Raw genomic sequence first — 19,244 nt, 5'->3', positions numbered from 1 at the left:
GAGCCCAATTACAGCCTGAAGCCTTGCTATGGTCGCGTATATCAAGTGGTTTATCTATAAACGCGGGGCTAGGATAGAAAGTTACTACGAAATAAAATCAGCACCAAGAACTAAAAGCCTCTTAATACGATTAGACATAAAAAGGGGGGTAGGGATGCGGGCCGTAAGCTTGAAGATGCAGGTTACTCTTATCCGTGCAGTTCGACCCAAAACAGAAATTTATGGAGGCCTTGCTTTTGCATTAAATCAAGAATGAAGTTAAATACTTAGAAGTAAATACCACGGGTAGTTCATTAAGCGAAAACACCATTGGTAATAACAAATAAGAGAAAAGTGCTAATTTAGGCATCAAGTGTCAATTCATACATTGCATAACACCGCCTACTCGATCAATCTTCGGTGAATAGAGCGTAGATACAATGATCAAATCATCATGCCAGTCACCCCCTCACACCCTCGGCGTTAATGGAAATGGCGTCCAGCAGAGCGCTCTCGGAGTTCCCTTAGTTTTCAAGGTATGTGATATCCTAAGCCTTTGAAGCAGGCTACATACATGGTTGCATATGACATTATTCTCGCCCAATCAACCCTAGGGGCTTTAATTACTAATGTGCGGTAGAGAAATACATGCAAGGATCATGCGATCTAATAATCGGAAGATACGGGGCAGACGAGAGCCTTTCGATGAAAGTGGAAATAAAATACTATCTTATGATTAGAAGACTCACACCGAACTTTCAGGGTTGTTGTGGCTTATTGACACTAAGGCTTCTCAACATTTCTTTCTTCTGTTTTCCCTTTTATTATCATCGTCTTTTCTTGTTTGTGGCAGTTTTCAATGGTAATTTGAGAATATAGCATTAAAGCATAGAGGAAAAAGCCATGCCTAAAGTAGACCATGAATCTCCTGGAAAGATCGGGAGGCGAGGTGGAGTTTTGATATATCACCGAGGACCACTGGCCAAAATATCCCACCAAAAATGGCCATTCAAGACCGGTAATGGGTGGTATAGTACATATGATAATGGGAATGGCCCAGATATAGACACGATGAGAAGTAAGTCTACTGAGACGCAAGAATTAAGTACTTAAGTCCTTCCTATTCTAATCCATATACTAATTCTACCATAGTGCATAAAATTCAGCAAGATAGGATATCAGAGCTTGATGTAACTAAAAGACCAATTTTATTCAAGCCAATTCAAGGATACGCCAGCCGAAGGCAGCGAGGTAATAACCTACTCCCTGCACATGATGGACTCTTATTAAATATTTACATAGGAGAGTTCGGTTACAATCATGTCCCTGAATTTACACATAAGTGCTCCCCTTCGCCTAATCTAGAGGCCATTTTAGCTCGTAACTTATCAGAGTACGATTGCCCTTTTCAGGAGAAGCTTGGCCTCCCTTATAATGGCTCGATCAGTTTAGACCAATTACCCAGCTTATTACCTGATTCTAAATCGAGGGCAGAAAGCCCATGCTTTTCGCAAAATAAACGCACGATAAATGAAGCAACAAAAACGGATAAGCCGCTCTATGGTATCGGGAAATATTTAGCTCCATTATCTCCCGTTAAAGGTCAAACCAACAGCATCCCGAAGAAAGAAGAATATAGCGCGGACAAACATACGGGACTCGAAAGCCTGGAGAACCCGAGTACGGGAAGATTACATGGAGTCGAGAGAAACTACGAAGACCAGCACTTTACTATAGGTGTTGGGAGACGAGGGGTATCACCAGCACAGCTTATACGGCCGTTAGACTCTGGAGAAGATCCGAATGAAAAAGTAGCCCAGAGCAAACAGAGTATACAATCTGATAAGGATGGTGGGTGTCCAAGGAAGAGGTGGTTGGCATGTCTCTGGTATAAGAAGGATCCGTTGAAATACTCCAGTTGCGCAAAATATAAACTATTACGCATCAAGGATGTGAAGCAACACACCTATAGGAGACACATGAAGCCTGACATCTACTGTTCTGTTTGCTTCAAAGTATTTTCAAAGGAGAAGGAGAGAGATAGACACATGCAAAAGAAATTGTGTACCCCCAGGAGCGAGCCAGAATTCGATGGATTATCAGAACAGCAAAGAAAGGAGTTAAACCAGAGTGCTAACCGTGGGAAAGATGATGTAGAACGATGGTATTGTATGTGGGATACAATTTTCCCCAGCGAGCGCCGACCTCTATTGCCATACCTTGGAGTCGGCCGGCAGGAATTACTACCGCTGCTTCGGAGTTTTTGGAACCAAAGACACCAAGATATCATACGCAACGTCCTGCAGAGACCATCACAACGAAAGGTAGAACCTAAAATGGTCCAAAACGTCATGGATACTATCTTTGACAGATTTGAAGCTGAATCCCTAACCTGGGACTCCTACCCCAACGAGCATTCAGGCGATGAATCGTCGGAGAATGGCAATTCCCAAACACAATCTCCCGGGATCTCGAACGACGTTACCATAGGAGACTCACCCCCCCAACAAGATATCACAGATTATGGGACATTATACGAACCCTCAGGATACCAGCCCGGTCTAGAATCCAACCTTCCTTTGGAGCCCATGAGCGAGAACGATTTCGACCAGTACCTCGGAATTGAGACTGGATTTGATTTGTATCAATATGGCACATGGGGATTGTATTGAAATTCTTGTCCTAGCATGCAGGCTCTTGAAATTACAGAGTCTTAAGCGGTGGAGCATAGCAAGTATCTCAAAGTTTACTTGATAATCACTTACTAGTAACGAGTGGAAGGGGATCAATTTAGAAGAGAAAAAGGATTTTCATTTATGTTTAAGTACATAGTTAGTTACCTAATGTATACTACTCAACTATTTTCAATCTCATGTCTATGTAGTACCTAATCCTCTTAACTGGCATAAGACAACACGCCCCTTCGTAATCGGTGGAGTACCTAAGGTAAGGTTCAACGCGATTCATTAACATAAAAGGGAAAGGCCTTGCGATATGTCTCTATAATTGATAAATACAATTGGGCCGTTCTAATAACGTAGAACTAGTTTATCTTCTCTGGCCAATCTTAATACATGAAGACTGAAAACAGTGGAGATAGAGATGTTGTCTTATACCAGTTAAGAGGATAAGTTGTGTGAACATGTGACTGGACATACAACGAGGATACAAAGGCAGAGGCACCGGTAAGGAAGTAAAACATACGATAGTCCCACCGACAGAAAATAAACTGTAAAGCTGCTGTGTAAAGCTCCCTAACACAGGAGCTGATGTCGTTAAACGAAACACGTGCTCTTCTCCCCTTTTCTCTAATCCTTGTCTGGAGGATTCCGATCTGGCGTGTAACCACCACCAGGATGCTGCCGTATCACATACATCTATTACCAAGCACACTATTGGCAATTCTTGCTAAATATCATGTTAATATAAAATAATCACACATCTATTATGAAGCATGTATGCAATAATCGATTAATCACCTAACCTGTTAACCCTATCCGACCAGCACTAGATAATTCCCATGGACCGATGACGAGAAACATGATGATCAAAAAATAAGTTAACCATGTACTTATAATCTATCAGTTCCCATCGTCGAAGAGTTTAGTATTCGACTCGCATCGCGATTTCGGGCGCAACTTCGCCGAAACCGAATGCTCAGGCCGGGAAGCTGATAGCCTCCGCGCGAAAAACAACTCATTCCTCGTAGTCGTTAAAGTCGTCAAATTTTCCTGCTTGCTGAGTCCTACAACGCCAAAAACAAAAATGCACCGGTCCCTTCTCCTCTGGATATCATTTATGCAATCTCCGACGTCTATAGTATTTCCCTAAGTAGCTGTTTCTGCGTTGCTGTTAAGCTGGTAGGGAATTTCACATTATACTTAATGATGAAATTGCCCCGCTCGCCTGGCTTCTTCGAGATGGGCATGCCGAGCCCAGGGTAGGAGTCTGATGTGCCTGGACCTGTAGGACCGCCCTTCTCTACATTGAGTTGCTTGCCGTCGATTGTCGTTACAGTCCGTCTCCAGCCGGTTAAGGCTTCCTTTAGGTCCAACTCGATTGTGTGGATCAGATCGTCGCCATCACGAACGAAGAGAGGGTGTGGTTTCTATCCATCAGGTTAGTTTCTGTCCGACTGCTCGTTTATACATTTCTTGGGGTACGATGATAAGCTTACCTCCTCGACAATGAAGTGTAGATCTTGTTTTCCACCCTCCTCTTGGTCGCCGACGCCCTTGAACTTGATCTTGCTGCCCTTCTTTAGGCCGGGTTTGATAGGAACTTCGAGGACTTGGTCGGTAGTTGTCCTCTTACCCGTTTCGTCGAAGGTCTTTCGCTTGATCTTCATCTTCTTGGTGACGCCGTTGAATAATTCTTCTAGGGATAGTGGCAGGGCACGCTCGACAGTTGTGACGTCAGGCGTCGCTTCCCTCGGCCCGCCGCTTGAGAAGGGATCCCCAGTGGCAAAGTTATTGCGCATGCGTGTTCTCCCACCTGAAGCTCGGGGCATGCCACCAGGCATACCGCCAGGCATACCGCCTCCAAAGAACGAGGTAAGATCGGGTTCGTCATCGTCTCCGCCTAGACCCCCTCCGCTACCGCGCATAAATTCCGCAAATATACTTTCGGGTGCACTGAAGTTGAAGGGGTTGCCTCCGTTACTATTGGTGCTAAAGCGGAATGTCCGAGCACCTCCTCCCCCCGGCATGCCACCACTAAAATCGAAGCCTTGGAAGCCACCAGGCATGCCACCTTGGGCTCCCGCGAAAGGATTCTCTCCGGGCGGCGGGGCAGCACCGCCACGTAATAGAAACTCAAGGCCGAATTGATCATAGGTCTTCCGTTTTTCGGGGTCGGAGAGGATCTCGTAGGCTTGGGAGCACTCTTTAAACCTTTCGGCGGCGGCGGGGTTGTCTTTATTCTTGTCGGGATGCCACTTTAAGGCTGCTTTTCTGCCGGAGGGTTAGTATTTAGTGTTTAGTCAAATGAATGAATGCATGAAAATGGATGAAAGAACGGTGTACTAGGGATGGAGTGGGGTAGACTTACCGATATCCTTTCTTGATTTCATCTTGAGTGGCATCTGGTTTGACGCCGAGCTGGTCGTATAATTTTGTCTCCTTCACCATGTTGCTTGATATATAGGAAAGTGGTGTTGTTTGTTAACAGGTGCAGTGGTGCAGGAAATGAAGGGTAGGTCGTTATTCAAATGAGGTTCTGTGGTTGAGTAGGTGAGTGATTGAGTACCTAAGAGGTAATCTCGTGTGAGGTATCTAAATAGGAATCGAGGTCGACGGATTTGTTTGGCGTCGATGAATTGGTGCAAAGAAAACGTTGGTAATTGTAAATATTGTTACGAGAAAAAAAAAAGAAAAGAAGACAAGAAATGTGTCAGTGTGTTGGTATGTCAGTTTCTTTTGTCCTTGGTAATGCTGAAACTGTAAAAGATTGGGTGCAATGCAAGCTGGACAGCTTCATGTACTATAGCGCCGGTTTTCTTTGTGGTGGGCTGGTTGGTGGAAGATTCGGGAATTGGCGATGAGAAGGTGGACAAGTGACGTTTTGGGTCGAAGATAAGTGGGAACGATAAGATTCTCCAAGTACCAAGCTACTTATATTTGTAGCAGCTACGATGCAACAATTCAAGTATTGAATACTTAGAAAGGATCTCCAGATGAATATAATCAGGTGACCGTAAGCTCTAAAATCGTTTACGTCTCTATTAAGCTCTCGACAGTCCTGGAACCAATGAGAACAAACCACCACCTTGATTTCTTATGTAGGTACTATGTACTTTAAACTCAACTCCCTTTACTCCTCGCTTACTTTTTAGTTCTTCTGCTAAATCTTGCAGGACTGCGGGACTGCGGGACTGCGGGACTGAGTAACATTGTATGAGTCCCTAAGGTAGGTAGTATCATAATTGAATAAACTTACGACGGCAGGCAATATATACCTAATATATATATTTATATTTATCGCCTGCTAAATACTCAATCTAAGCAATCTGGCATTCCGATACCTAACCAAATTAGTGGAGTCCGCGGGGGTTTATGTGGGATAGATTCGGGACTGGGATGTCGGTAATAGCGATGCAAGCGAGAACAAATAGTGCAGAGCTTGATTTTCTGCACGCGAGCCACGCTTATCGATCGATTCAAACACTATTATTGACAATAATACTACCGGATTTGGGATGAACAAGCAGCCAAGTGACCGTGGTAACAACTGACCTATATATACCTTATCATGCCTTTGTCAGTCTCCCATTCCGGTTGAGCTTTTTGTCTACTACCTATCTATGTATGTACATACCTAACCTAGGTATGTAGAAGATTTAGTCCATTTCAATGGGGAGCAGTTGTTGGAGCATTCTACAATCTTCTAGAATTTATAATACAACGATACATGTATTAGCCTATCATACATACATAGTACATAGTAAGAGAATAGATTATCGCATCACCTAATCACTATGTAGGAAAGTCAAATATTTATAATTCCTTGCCTTATGCCTATTCGTTATCCGGCCTTGGGTATCATGAAGTCAATGTGCTGTGTACCATACGCGCCAAACAAGACTTAATTTCAACAGCATGGCTCAACCCCGTTTATTAAATAAATAAACCATAAACCATTCATTGCCACATCCTGTCATCGTAACTCCAATACCTATGCCCCTCCCATGCCTCATTATACATTTTATTATAGACGTGAACCTCGTACCTCATAATCCGGATAACGCCAGGTCACTGGTGATGTGACGTTATTCGTGATGTTCTACATCTAAGTCAATGTCCATCATGTCGATCGGGCCGCTCTGAGTCGCATGGCTGGGTCGGGTTAAGAATGGCGCGGGTCCTCCGGTGCGCTCTCGCATCTCAGGTGGCTTGGATGTGTCAGAGTCAAATGTTTGCATCTCCTCCATGTTGCTGTGTTCCTGCTCATTTGTGACCCAACCCCCTACCTCCGTCGACTCATTTTCATGAGTACGGCAATTTGCGAGTGACTCAACAATGCCACCGAGTTTCTTAGACTGGGGGCTATTGTTGGCAACTGGTTCGTAGTAAGTGCCTAGTGCTGGATACGTTGGGAACTGATCCGGATTATCAAATATCAAATCAACATCATCGAGATCATCGCGAGAACTGCCATGTGTTGCCACCGACGAACCAATGCTGTGTTTTCGTTTGCTCGAGCTTGTGGTAGGGATATAAGATAAATTCTCGGTAGTGATTCCTGGGGGGTCTGAATTCTGTAATTGTTCCGGACTTTGCTCTTGGGCAAGTTCTTGTTGAAATGAGCGATTATCGGCCCGTACGAACATCTATAGAGATTTAGTGTCCATTTCATTAAAGCGAACATGTGACATACCCGTAAAGCATCCGACAAGGGGAGCGGCTTCGCTTCCATAGCGGCTTCCGAAGCATATATGAATATAGGATACTTAGATTCGGTCCCGGCCGCGTGGAGTACGTCTTCCAGGATTGCTTTCTGCGAAATCTGTTCAGTGCCTGAGAAGAATAGATATTGACACTAACATACCTCGGTTTTGATTGGGTTTGTTTCGCCCGACGAATATCCTATTTTCCACCATTGATCCAAGAAAACAGGCCCCCCATCGACCTCCATTGAATCGCTGTCTTGTCTGACACATACATATGCGAGTTCATTTGTGAGCGCAACGCCGCGAAGGGTGTATTTATGAGTGGGGTTCCAGTATTCTGGATGATAGGCAGTGGTCGACCGGAAGACATATTCTTCATCGTCTACTTCGTGTTCTTGGCATGTCAATCGCTTTGAAATTACTCTCATAGAGTCGTAGTATGCCTTCTTTGCCTCTACAAGGTCTATAATTAGGTTAGAAAGATGCCATCCTTTCCAAAGGAAATATAATAGACTTACTCGCCAGATCCGTCTTAAGCTCTTCGAGCTTCTCTCTGCACCCATCAACAACATTTTTCCATTTTTCCATTCTTTCTTCTTCTTCGGGGAGAAATGTGTAAGGTCCGCTCCATGTATGAATATCGTAAAGGTCTCCAAGGCCGAGTTCCAGTCCCTCCTCCATTCGGTCATAATGATAACGCCATTGCGCAGCCCTAATCTGGCTTTGCATCATCCTTTCGCTGTGCTTAATGATTCCATTTAGGCAAGCGAAGAGGTCATGAGGACCATTGCCCAATCCGTTCACTTTCTGGCAGCGTTGACCGTGACATCTTACCAAGCTCGCCTCTAGCAGATCGTATAAGCGTAACTTCTTTTTTGCTAGGCGCATATAGGTCTGGAACTTGAGCCCAAGGTCCTTTCGATCTCTCATGTACCGGTCCACATAAAGCACGGCTGGCACCTCACAGGGCTTAACCAGACCGGGGCCATTAAGTCGTACTGTCATCACCTCGGCAGGCTTGGATAGTACGGCATAATTGGAATCCTCTGGGAAGGAATGGTCTAGTGCCAATGCATGTGTCCAGAGCAAGTTATCCAACGCGTCGTAGAATGTGTTCACCCATTGATACTGTTCATGGTCTAATGCCAAATCCAGAAATATAAACGGCGTATCTTGTTCTTCATCACCCCAACTGTCAGCATCACCCTCTGGTGGGGGTTCCTCACTTTGCATAGGGGCACAAGACAGGACAGTGCCCATGGTAATCATAGGTTCTAGGTCGCAGGAAGGGTTGTTAGGGGCCTCTTCCTTGATAGCCTCGAAGAGTTTATCTTCAACGTCGGGCATCCAACTTCCAAAGCTAGGGTCAATTGCTTTGGTATCGACGAGACCGTCAACAGTCCCATAACTCCGTTCCGTCTTATCGAGGAAGGCCATTAGACGATGAAGCTCTTCGGAAAACTCCGGGTGCGCCTCATCACCCCAGATCGACTCTCCTCTGGCCATCGCCGCCAGATGTTCATGCTTGAGGATTGGCTGACCTCTCCACCATTCCGAGTTGTGTCCATAGTTCTTAGCTGGATTTCCGCACTGGAGTAGAATGTTTCTGACAGCCGGAATCTTATGGTAAATCGATAAGATGAAACCTACCCTGTGATCCTTGGTCTGTCTAAGAAATGCAGGAGCTTCGGGATCACGCTTCCTGCGGGACGGGGTAGGATCAGTTTTCACGGCATCGATACTCGTTTTAGTAGAAACCATAGCCCATTGTTCAATATCATATTCCGGTCGGTTTGCAGGACCAAAATATTTCAGGTTCGTTTCGTTGTCAACAATACCAGCTTCCTGGCGTTGAATTCCCGACTCGGCAGCAGATTCGGCCAAGGCCCGCTCTAAATTCGCATCTTCTTCGGCGGCGTTAGCTGGTGCACCTAACAAGTGTGGGTTAGCACTGCTATCTAGTAGATATAAGACTGGCGTATAGTAGTACCAAAAGAGGACGTGTTATTAGCTCGTGAAGGAGGTCTAGTCGGAGCCGTATTGTTCTGATAGCTGGTAGGCGCAAGCTCATCTGGACCCTGGATATTGAAAGCTGCGACAAGAGTTTAGTAGTGAACCTGGGTACAAGGCAAACGAATACCGCACATATCCCCGAACCAGTCGCCTCACCATGGCGATCCATGCTAAACTGTGATTCATCCCACCTGTACTACAGAGAACTTAGCGTAAGAGACAGAGACTAGAGGCTGCATATATCGACGGGGCTGCGGGGGTAGGAAAAGGCAATGAAGTACCTTCTGACTGTCGGGATCTTCGAAATACTCTTCGGTCGCACGTTGGAGGTCGTTATTGTTTGCCTAAATAGAAAAGGACCATCAAGTTAGTATCGAGATACAGCACTGCTAATAGGTAATATACATGAAATGGTGAAATGTAAGGCAATCGTAAGGTTAGGTTAGGTACCTTTAAGCGGGTAATGGCCTCGCTTCGGAGGAGGCCTGTGATATCACAAAACAGAGTAATAGCCTCTTCTGTCGGGTCGCCCGTTGTCGCCATCTTGAGGAAAGCTTGAGGAAAGCTTGAGGAAAGCACGCTATGCTACGACTAGTGAAGCATAGAAAACTGCATAGAAATCTCTAGAGCTGAGGGCGATGATGATGGTAGTAACGATAGTGGTGGGAAAGGGAAAGGAAAGAGTATATATGCGAATCCGTTACTGCGCTCACGCTGACATTTTAGGTAGCTGCGATACCTTAGGCCAAAGACATATATGTAGTATATATGTAGTATATATGTAGTACAGGATTAAATATGTTGAAACAAGAACACGGCCGATAAAGATAACGTAAATATTGTCTGTGATTCTATGTTCTACGGGAAGTTGGAGCTTTTTTCTTATCCGAGCATGTGCAGTACAGGGAGGACCTACCTATCGTAGGGCTTAGCTGATTTAGGTACAATACATTATAGTTTAGGTACACTACGCAACATACATACCAGGTATATAGGTACCTACCTAGGAGGTACCTATACCTTACTAAGGTATCTGAACTTTGAAGTTTAGGTAACTACCCCGCAGACGTATCAGGTACAGAAGGAAAATTAGCGGGATGCCTCAAGCTCATTTATCTCTATTGCAACTCCATTTAAGCTCATCCAATATAGCCACCAACCTAAAAAGCCTTATAAGTCAACCTCAGCAAGCATGGAACTGCTAGGTTAGTATGTTGTGGATATTCAGGTAGGTAGTTTTGCACTATTTTACAGCAATATATTTAAATCATTTTCACTCTCAAATTAACGCTGTGGAACCAAGGATTGGCCACTTAAACATCGTCTCATTATATCGCCAGTACAACTGCCCAACGGCAGACCAGACAGTTATATACATAGCAATTCCGAGATGCATCCATCAACCCTATTACAACATTCAACCTTAAACCAACTAGATATCTCACTCAAGGAGGTCCTAAACTTCAAATTTCCCGTAAATCTTCGCGAAATTCCCATACCAGAGTAGCTTACAATGCAAGCCATGTTCCACCAAACATCAAGAAGATGGCGATTACAACGATAGGCATGGCAATATTGGGGGGATCAATACCAGGCGCTTCGAGGATAGGTAGGCCAAGTACGGTACCTGCGCTAAGGTTTGTAGCGGCCCCGGTGAGAGCAACCTGCGACAAATTTCCACATCGTTGGTTCAATTGGGCATCCATCATCATCGCCGGAAGTTTCGGGGACTCAACATCCAAAATAGCCCTGGCCGGAAACGTTCCAAGAGGAGAAGAACGCAGGAAAGCCGAGCGATACGTCGCGTTCAATGCGACGGTAGAAAGATTGGCTACTAGCGCATAGTTCTGGCAGAGAGGCGAATTCACATCGTTCGCGCTAGGACTTTGTCGAGGTAGCAGATCGTGTGTGGCATCAACCTCAGCGACTGCAATGTTGCAGATGGATAGGAGGAAGACGAGAAGTTGGAACGGTGTGCGGAACATGGTGCCGGCGCTTATTTCGTAATTTAGGGAATTAATGCGGAGAAACCGAAGAAACCGAAAAACTAGAACTCGTTGGATATTGTGGCCTGCCACAGAGTATAGTTGATGTAATTAAAAGGGGTTTGATGATGAAGCAAACCGTAAACGAAGAATAGCGAATGATGAAGAGATCAACTCATGAAGAAGAAGAAGAAAAAGAAGAAGACGGAAAGGTTAAGAGGGTATCATTTGAAAATATAGGATTTGGACTAATATCGTTCGACGGGGAGAGGGGGTGCCGGACCAGGGGTGATCAGACGTCTCAGATCCCGTAGCCGCGATACATAGCGGCATCCATATTACAGGCGAATCAGATCCAGAATAACCAAGCCACAATGGCTGATGTGATAGATGTAAGCCACTCATAACAAGGACTTATATCGAGACAATGCCTCGTGTAGTAAGCCTCACGACTTGTCGTAAAACCAATAACGGAATTAGTACCTAATGTATCAGCTCAAGGCTTGATCCATTCAAAAACGACGACAATAATATTGCTCACGATATTAACAAAGGTTAACCCAGAGCTGAAATATGTCTTCTATATCAGGTATTCCCTTATACCTTTTTCTTCATTTACATCTCAAGTCAATTCCTACCATTCGACTTTATACATACGGTTGACCTGATTGATGGCATGGATCACTACCTAGAGCTGGATCCCACCCCGGACCGCGAACTTCCCCAACTATTAAATCCTCTCCTCTGTTCTCAATGTCAGGGTTGGAATGATATTGAGCTCCATAAGTCAGGATCTTGCATTCAAAACTTCGTGTCTATTGAGGAGCTTTCACGGAATTCCCTGTGCTTGATCTGTCAGGCTGTCTTAGCAGTGTTTAACATTCGTCGCCATACCCTCAGCACCTTACAGCCATGGCCGGATTCTCGCATCCTTATCGAAGTTCTAGGCCCATTATACCTGGACACTGTATCCTCTAATCAGCGCGAGCTTGATTTATCTAATTCGAATAATATTCCTATCCGAATGTTTCTTAGGCTCACTGTTAGAGTCCCAAAAGATGACTTCGAAGTTACGAGCAGTAATCGTCCAATAGACTCTCTCTCCAAAGAGTATCCCACTCGCGAGTTCGTGACTCCAAGGGAAAAGCAACAAACTCTCTTCACAGTGACTCCACAGTTTTGCTTGTACTATTCTCTTAACAATACTTCGACCTTGTGTAAAATCGAGGAATGGGCCGTGCCCCTTTTTAATAAATCGGTTATTAGGAGCTGGATTCGAGGATGCGATACTATTCATGGTAACAAATGTACCGAACCTCCCCATCAGACCCGTAAGCCCTCCCGAGGTATAGTCATTTAAATTCAGAAAGTAAGCTAACATCAAGTTAGTAGAGTTTCCTCCGGGCTTTCGTGTGGTTGATGTCGTAAACATGAACATCGCTAAGCCGGTTGGGCCAATACGTTATGTTGCTTTAAGCTACATGTGGGGTTCCGCGGCTGGCGGTCAGAACGATTTTCAACTTGAAAAGAAGAATGTTAGATACCTTGAGGCTCCGGGTAGTCTTACTGATTCCAACATTCCCAAGGTCATCGCTGATGCCATATCGCTGTGTAGAGACCTCGGAGAAGTTTACCTCTGGATTGACAGACTCTGCATCGTCCAGGATGACCAGGAACAGAAGCCGGCGCAGATAGCGGCTATGGATAAGATATACCGCTCTGCTACTTTTACACTTGTAGCTGCCCTTAATAATCCTAATGGAGATGGACTTCCTGGTCATCAGGGGAAACCGCGGGATCTTTATTCATCTATCTGGATTCCACCCTATGATGCTAACGTAGAAACACGAGGAATAAGCCCAAATGGCATTGGAAGTTTGGTGGATTCCTCTCTTTGGAATAGAAGGGGTTGGACGTTTCAGGAGAGGCTACTTTCTCGACGATGCCTCTTCATTACCGAACATCAAGCCATGTTCAAATGTTCGCAAGCAGAGGCAAGTGAAGAGCTCACGTGGAGTCCTCAAAGTCCTAGAAAACCCAACCCGCCAGCGGTTTTGGATGACAGTCTAGCAAGCAGTAATATTGAATATGGGAATGATTTGAACGAATGCAAAATTTATCAAATTCCAGGCTACTTTGAGCTGCACTCTTACGGTACAAAGACTGAGTACATAGTTAAAGGTACCGCATCTTTAGCAGAATACTGCGGATGGGTTCAAAATTATACATCCCGCCAACTTTCTTATGGCACTGACATTCTCCATGCTTTTACAGGCGTAGCCAAATACCTTTCTAGGTTACTGGCTTGCCCAATGCTATTCGGCCTACCGGAGAAATACCTACCACAGTGTCTCATGTGGAGTTGTCCAAGGGAAACAGGCCGAAGGGGTGAAATGCCAGAAATACCCAGTTGGAGTTGGGCAGTGGCGTTGAGCGCTGTTAGTTATGATTGGATAAGCGGCAACAACTGGTTAAGCCAGGACGTCCTTGAGACTGCAAGCTTAGTGTTCTTCTATTACCAAGACCCAGCTTGCGGTCTTCGGAAACTCAATATCCAAGAACGGTGGATCCAACATGAAGTAACAATTGAAGAAGTAGCAAACCAGGCCGAGCTACCAATCCTCACGCACAAAGCGCTACCTTCGGACTGGAGAACTAATCGAGATTGGGAAGACTGTCCCCATAATCCATCCCAAACTTTTGCCCGCCAAGTCTTGAATGCAGAAGCCTGCCGGTTCGCTACTATGTTTCCCGGTTCTTTGGTCTTCAATACGACAGTAGCATCCCTAGGCATAGACTTCTCTAAAAGTAATATCGAGAACGACCATAATGCACAGAACGCGTCAATTTGTAATGAGGGCACCATTGTTGGGCACCTAAACATGATGAGTTTCGCGTGGATTAATACACGACGGACGACGCCAGGCAATAGAAAGCTTTTCGACTTTATCGTTATATCCGGCGCTCTGCAACCTTTATCAACTCGCAAATGGCATGCCTTCCTTCGTCAGCATGATCATATATGGCAGCTGCGTGTGATGCTTGTTGAGCGACTGGCATGTAAACCATTTGTTGCCCGTCGCGTTGATGTAGGAGCCATCTCTTTGTGCGACTGGAAACAGTGTCGGCCCCGATGGGAGACCGTTGTACTATGTTGATTCTTCAAGTATCAGTGAGATATTAAGAGGTAGTTGTGCGTACAGTACCCCCCTGAAATAATGTTAGCTTATTGGACGTGCACGATATAGACCAGGGCTTCTAATTCTGAATAGAACAACGCCTTTTTAAAACATCTTGACTATTATACCAGGGTTTTATAGCATAAAATACTCCGAAACAGCACTTTCAAAAAACTATAACAACCTCATAGGGTGGCAATAAACATATGCTTCAGGATTTCAGCGAAGTAGCTCCAGGGTCCGCTAAATAACATTATTTCAGGGGGCGTACTATATTCAAAGTCGATTCGTATCTAATGGTTTTTCATAGTTGCAACGACTGTAACAAAAGTAGCAAAACTAATTATCACTAACTGATTAATCATACTAGCGCAAGGCGATACTTATAACAGTACATGATATATGTCGATCACTACGAATTCTAATATTCACAAGTCTATGCTACCAGATATAGCGGCGGGATGTCACACTAACAACTAGGCGCATTTTGGATGTTCTGGTAAAGCTCGTCCAAGATAATCAAACAAGTATACAGGCTAATATTAGTATCTCTTATAGGCTACCTAGGTAGGTAGCCATGAAAAATTTCCGACTTGGCTTGCCAAGTCTAATAAATCACCGTACCCTATGATAGCCGTGATCCCCACCCCGATACTAATAGGGGGCGTATAACGGTATTAGAACACCTTTCATTGAGACTACTTCAGAGTCTAAAACATTAGCCCCTTTAAAGAAGCATGGGGGTTGAAGAATAATATTAAAAAAAGCTACATGCCACAAGCACGATGCCCTATCACAAACTCCTACGGCTATAAAAGCAATAATAAGTTTACCTAGGTAGATAACATTGTTACACTGGGCGTGTATGGCTGCTACCTATCAAGGTCTATACGTATACATCATACGAAGACGATACACACACGTCATGACGCAGTTAGTTGGAAAGTCGATCTACGAATGAATCACAAAGAGTGACCAAGGTGCCATGTATTGGCTAGGGAAATGGTTGTCTCCATACCCCGCATAAGCTATCCATCCATCAACAGAGGACTAGGTTAGACCATGCTTGTGATGCCCATAGTTCCATCGACGCAACCGAGGGTCTCGACGGCAATCCAGGTGTTTCACACGAAATTAAAAACCATGGTTGATTGTTGGAGGCAATGCCAATCACTCGCTCAAGTAGACTTACTATGATTGTAACAACATGGCACTTAAACGCAAGTCCGTGCTCCACTTAAATTGGAACATACCCCATGTATCCGAGTTTTCGGAATCCGATTCTTCGGAGTCCGGACTGAGCCCGGCGGGGTCGTATTGCGGGGGACTTGCATGAATATGGAGAAACAACCCCGGCTCGGCTCCACTTCCCCACGGCCGTGCCTAGTAGGTATGCATCCCTGTTGGGGTTCGGAATGTACGATCGGTAATATAATATGATACGCGAAAGGTTGACGATGAAAGGTTGACGGTGTAAGGATGATAGGAAGTGGAAATGTGCGATGTGGGAAACGTACAGCTAGATTTTAACCTATAACTAAGAGACTAACATAACTAAACTAACATAACTAGACGAACATAGACTAACATACAATCATCATATGCATAGGTATCTAGGTAACCTAGATACCCACCAGTAGATTTATATCAAGTAGAGAAATGGAGACCAGTACTAACGTTGCCCCAACGAGCGTATACGTAGTCCTTCGGTGGGTGCGCCCTAGGCTGCCAAACTCCTGTCTCTCCGTACACAGGAAGTCTCTCTGCCGCAAGATTGGTGTAGGTTGACTTTAGTCGAAACATCTGTTGAGACTCCTCAGCAGCCTCTTTTTCTGACATCTGAGGAACTGCAGTCTTCAGTCCTTTGCTGTCCATGTATTTCAATAGCCGGACCACAAGGAAAGATGTTATGTCAGCTCCTAGAGTCCAGGCGTTGTCGCCATATCCAGTCACAAACGTCATGTTTGGAACACCCTCGAGCATCGCACCATTCCAGATACGTCTCTTGGCCCACGACATGGTCTCCCCGTCGACGCGTATATCAATGCCTCCACCCAGCTTCATATGCAGACCAGTAGCAGTCACGACGGCATCTATATCGGTAGTATTCATCTTGCCAGTCTCATGATCCTTGGTCTGTACCCCAGTGTCTGTGAAATTCGTGATATCTCCGGTAATCACCTTCACGGTAGGACGATGGAGGGCTTTGTAGAAAATGCCGTCGGGGTCCATACACATCCGTTGCTCCCATGGATTATATCGAGGTTTGAAATGGGGGTCCTGCTCGAGCCACTTCGGCAGCCTCTTTACCGTATCCTGACGGATACGCTCTTTTGCAGAATCGGGGAAGTTCTCGCAGTATGCAACGAAGAAGTGTTGGTGCAACGTATGAAACACACGCTGAAAAACCGAAGCCAGAGAGGGCGGCAAATGCTCGTTCGTCCATGACTTGTTTTCCCTCGCAACGATGTAGGTTGGGCTCCGTTGGATCAGCGTCAATTCACTAGTTTTCTCTGCAAGTAATGGCAGTATGCTGACAGCAGTGGCTCCGCTGCCAACCAACGCCATTCTCTTATTCTCATAGTCGTAGTCCTTGGGCCAGAATTGCGGGTGTATCACCTTTCCTGTAGAGCTGTTAGGATGGTTGTTTCACTAGAAAGCACCTCGACTCACCTTTGAAGTTTTCGAGCCCTGGTATCTCAGCCTGTAGTGGGGACTCGTAGTCATAGTATCCAGTCCCCAGAATCATCCAGCGTGCAGTGTAGAGTTTTTGCATTCCCTCGTAGTCAACCGTGAGGGCCCATTGTTGTTTTGACGAAGACCACTCCGCGGCTAATACCTTATGACGCATTTGAATGCGTTCTGATACACGAGACTTTGACGCGGCGTCTTTAATATAATCTAGAATTAGAGAGCCATCTGCGATTGGCTTCGGATGGGGGTATAGGTGCCATGGAAATGCCAATGTATTCATAATAGCATCTGAACGCACTCCTGGGTATGTGAACTGAGACCAGGTGCCACCAATTTCACTGCGACCTTCGAGAATGGTGAAGCGGACATTGGGAAGCTGAGTCTGTAACCGATAGGCGCAGCTGATTCCTGATATACCAGCGCCTACGATGATTACATCGAGCGCTTCCGGCTTGTTTTTCGTCTCTGATGAAGCCATTTCTCTTCAAGTAGCTGATGTCTCTTCTGTACACCTAAATATGGTAAATTTCAGTTGAGGAGTTCATGTATGAAATATGTGTGTGAAGATAGTTAATACATAGTAGTGAAGAAACTACATGGGATTACGATCCTCTTTAATAGTCACAATAGAATATCAGGGACTGGCTAGATAACCCCTGTATGTAGTCTAATAATGGATATGAGTGGTTAATGGAGACGTTACTTAATAGTTACCCCAGTTGTATGTGTATACAGGGGGGTGGCAATGATTTGTACTAGGTTAGTGTATGTAATGATATCGGGTTCGGTATACGATTCGGAACTCAATAGTTTCATTTGCTAGATAGAGTCCCCATGGCTGCTTGTACGACAGGCCTGGGATCTCTCAAATCAAAGTAATTCTGTCCTAGTTCAGCGATTTGTGACATTATGTGCTATGGTGTAGCCATTTTCCCCGTACATACCTACATAGCTCTGCTCAAGACGAAGCCCGTGCCATTGATGATCCACTCGTATCGCTTCTACGAAAGGTATTCTAAATATGCTGGGATTGTAATTCCTAGTTATGCGGAATACCTATGAGGGAAATAACTCTTAATACATTCCCTAAGGCTCCCTAATTATTTATTGTATGACTAGTGCAGAAAACCGCCTACCTTAGGTGCCTACACTATATCAAAGTGAACTTGGAACCGTACAGTGTTCGTAATTCTCTCCACTGGTATTGTTATATCATATCTGCAACCTGAAAGAGCCGAGCAAAATGCCGTCTCAAAACACAACCCACTTTAAATATTTGACTTTAATATTGTCAGATTAGTCAGCCATGTCAGGTGACCTGAAAATCCCTAGTTTCATGTAAAATAGCGGTGTAACACACGTTCCCACGATTTTATCTCGATTAATTAGATTATTAGAAATATGTTGAATTAGATTTTATATAACGTTTATTTAGTACGTATTAGTTATGTAATAATTAAGAGTTTTATATGTTTGAATTATATAAGCTTTAAGGATAGAATTTTAGCCAATACTATATAATATAATACATATACATTAAAATAAATTTTAAATAAATTATTATTTACCTATTTATTTTATTATAGATTTTACTATATTATTATTAAGTTTTAAATTTGAATATTTTAGCGATTGGGACGTATAGAGTGAAACGTTTATATTATTTACTTAAAATTATTAGTTTTAAAAGTGGATAAATTTTAATAATATTAATATATACGGGGAATTTAAGGTTTAATTCAAACTTTTTTTTTAAATGTTTTGAATTTAAAATTATAAAAGATTATTTGATTTATTTAAATTTTATTTGGGAGTAATAATGAGGGCGGGAATCTTATTAAAGGGTTAATTGCCGGTAACATTAATTTTAATTAATTAGCTTTTTTTTTTTAAACGATGTAAGAAATAATTAAAACCTTACAAAAGTTTTATTTAAAAGAATTAAACGCATATATATATATTAAAAGTAAATATAATTAATAAGAAAAAAAAATTATTAAATTAAAA

General features: G+C 44.0%; 6 protein-coding genes across 6 annotated transcripts; 2 read left to right on the top strand and 4 right to left on the bottom strand.

Annotated features, from left to right (window-relative positions):
- The first annotated feature begins 621 nt into the window (after positions 1–621).
- On the top strand, positions 622–2,950 carry F4813DRAFT_155999 (uncharacterized protein). The gene is made up of 3 exons (XM_049239009.1): positions 622–1,057; positions 1,132–1,230; positions 1,282–2,950. The coding sequence occupies exons 1-3, from the start codon at positions 883–885 to the stop codon at positions 2,649–2,651; spliced, it is 1,644 nt and encodes a 547-aa protein (XP_049097542.1). The 5' UTR covers positions 622–882; the 3' UTR covers positions 2,652–2,950.
- An 843-nt stretch (positions 2,951–3,793) lies between these two features.
- On the bottom strand, positions 3,794–5,108 carry F4813DRAFT_381894 (DnaJ-domain-containing protein; the record flags this gene model as incomplete). The annotated part of the gene is made up of 3 exons (XM_049245728.1): positions 3,794–4,087; positions 4,157–4,931; positions 5,029–5,108. The coding sequence occupies 3 exons, from the start codon at positions 5,106–5,108 to the stop codon at positions 3,794–3,796; spliced, it is 1,149 nt and encodes a 382-aa protein (XP_049097541.1).
- Positions 5,109–6,171: 1,063 nt separating this feature from the next.
- F4813DRAFT_155969 (uncharacterized protein) lies at positions 6,172–10,005 on the bottom strand. The gene is made up of 8 exons (XM_049239008.1): positions 9,830–10,005; positions 9,661–9,723; positions 9,512–9,575; positions 9,357–9,458; positions 7,885–9,297; positions 7,525–7,829; positions 7,354–7,473; positions 6,172–7,306 (listed from the first exon to the last, which is right to left on the bottom strand). The coding sequence occupies exons 1-8, from the start codon at positions 9,920–9,922 to the stop codon at positions 6,746–6,748; spliced, it is 2,721 nt and encodes a 906-aa protein (XP_049097540.1). The 5' UTR covers positions 9,923–10,005; the 3' UTR covers positions 6,172–6,745.
- Positions 10,006–10,451: 446 nt separating this feature from the next.
- F4813DRAFT_366544 (uncharacterized protein) lies at positions 10,452–11,569 on the bottom strand. Its single transcript, XM_049244050.1, has one exon. It carries the CDS (start codon positions 11,362–11,364, stop codon positions 10,888–10,890), a length of 477 nt encoding a protein of 158 aa, XP_049097539.1. The 5' UTR covers positions 11,365–11,569; the 3' UTR covers positions 10,452–10,887.
- Positions 11,444–14,684, top strand: F4813DRAFT_366543 (HET-domain-containing protein). The gene is made up of 3 exons (XM_049244049.1): positions 11,444–12,695; positions 12,754–14,557; positions 14,637–14,684. The coding sequence occupies exons 1-2, from the start codon at positions 12,041–12,043 to the stop codon at positions 14,520–14,522; spliced, it is 2,424 nt and encodes an 807-aa protein (XP_049097538.1). The 5' UTR covers positions 11,444–12,040; the 3' UTR covers positions 14,523–14,557; positions 14,637–14,684.
- A 1,362-nt stretch (positions 14,685–16,046) lies between these two features.
- On the bottom strand, positions 16,047–18,462 carry F4813DRAFT_366541 (FAD/NAD(P)-binding domain-containing protein). Its single transcript, XM_049244048.1, has 4 exons — positions 18,374–18,462; positions 18,186–18,293; positions 17,217–18,118; positions 16,047–17,167 (listed from the first exon to the last, which is right to left on the bottom strand). The coding sequence occupies exons 3-4, from the start codon at positions 17,713–17,715 to the stop codon at positions 16,191–16,193; spliced, it is 1,476 nt and encodes a 491-aa protein (XP_049097537.1). The 5' UTR covers positions 17,716–18,118; positions 18,186–18,293; positions 18,374–18,462; the 3' UTR covers positions 16,047–16,190.
- Positions 18,463–19,244: the final 782 nt, after the last annotated feature.

The sequence above is a fragment of the Daldinia decipiens genome (assembly GCF_022478715.1).
Source record: "Daldinia decipiens strain CBS 113046 unplaced genomic scaffold F4813scaffold_28, whole genome shotgun sequence".
Classification (NCBI taxonomy): domain Eukaryota; kingdom Fungi; phylum Ascomycota; class Sordariomycetes; order Xylariales; family Hypoxylaceae; genus Daldinia; species Daldinia decipiens.
This window is presented reverse-complemented; position numbering and strand designations above follow the sequence as displayed.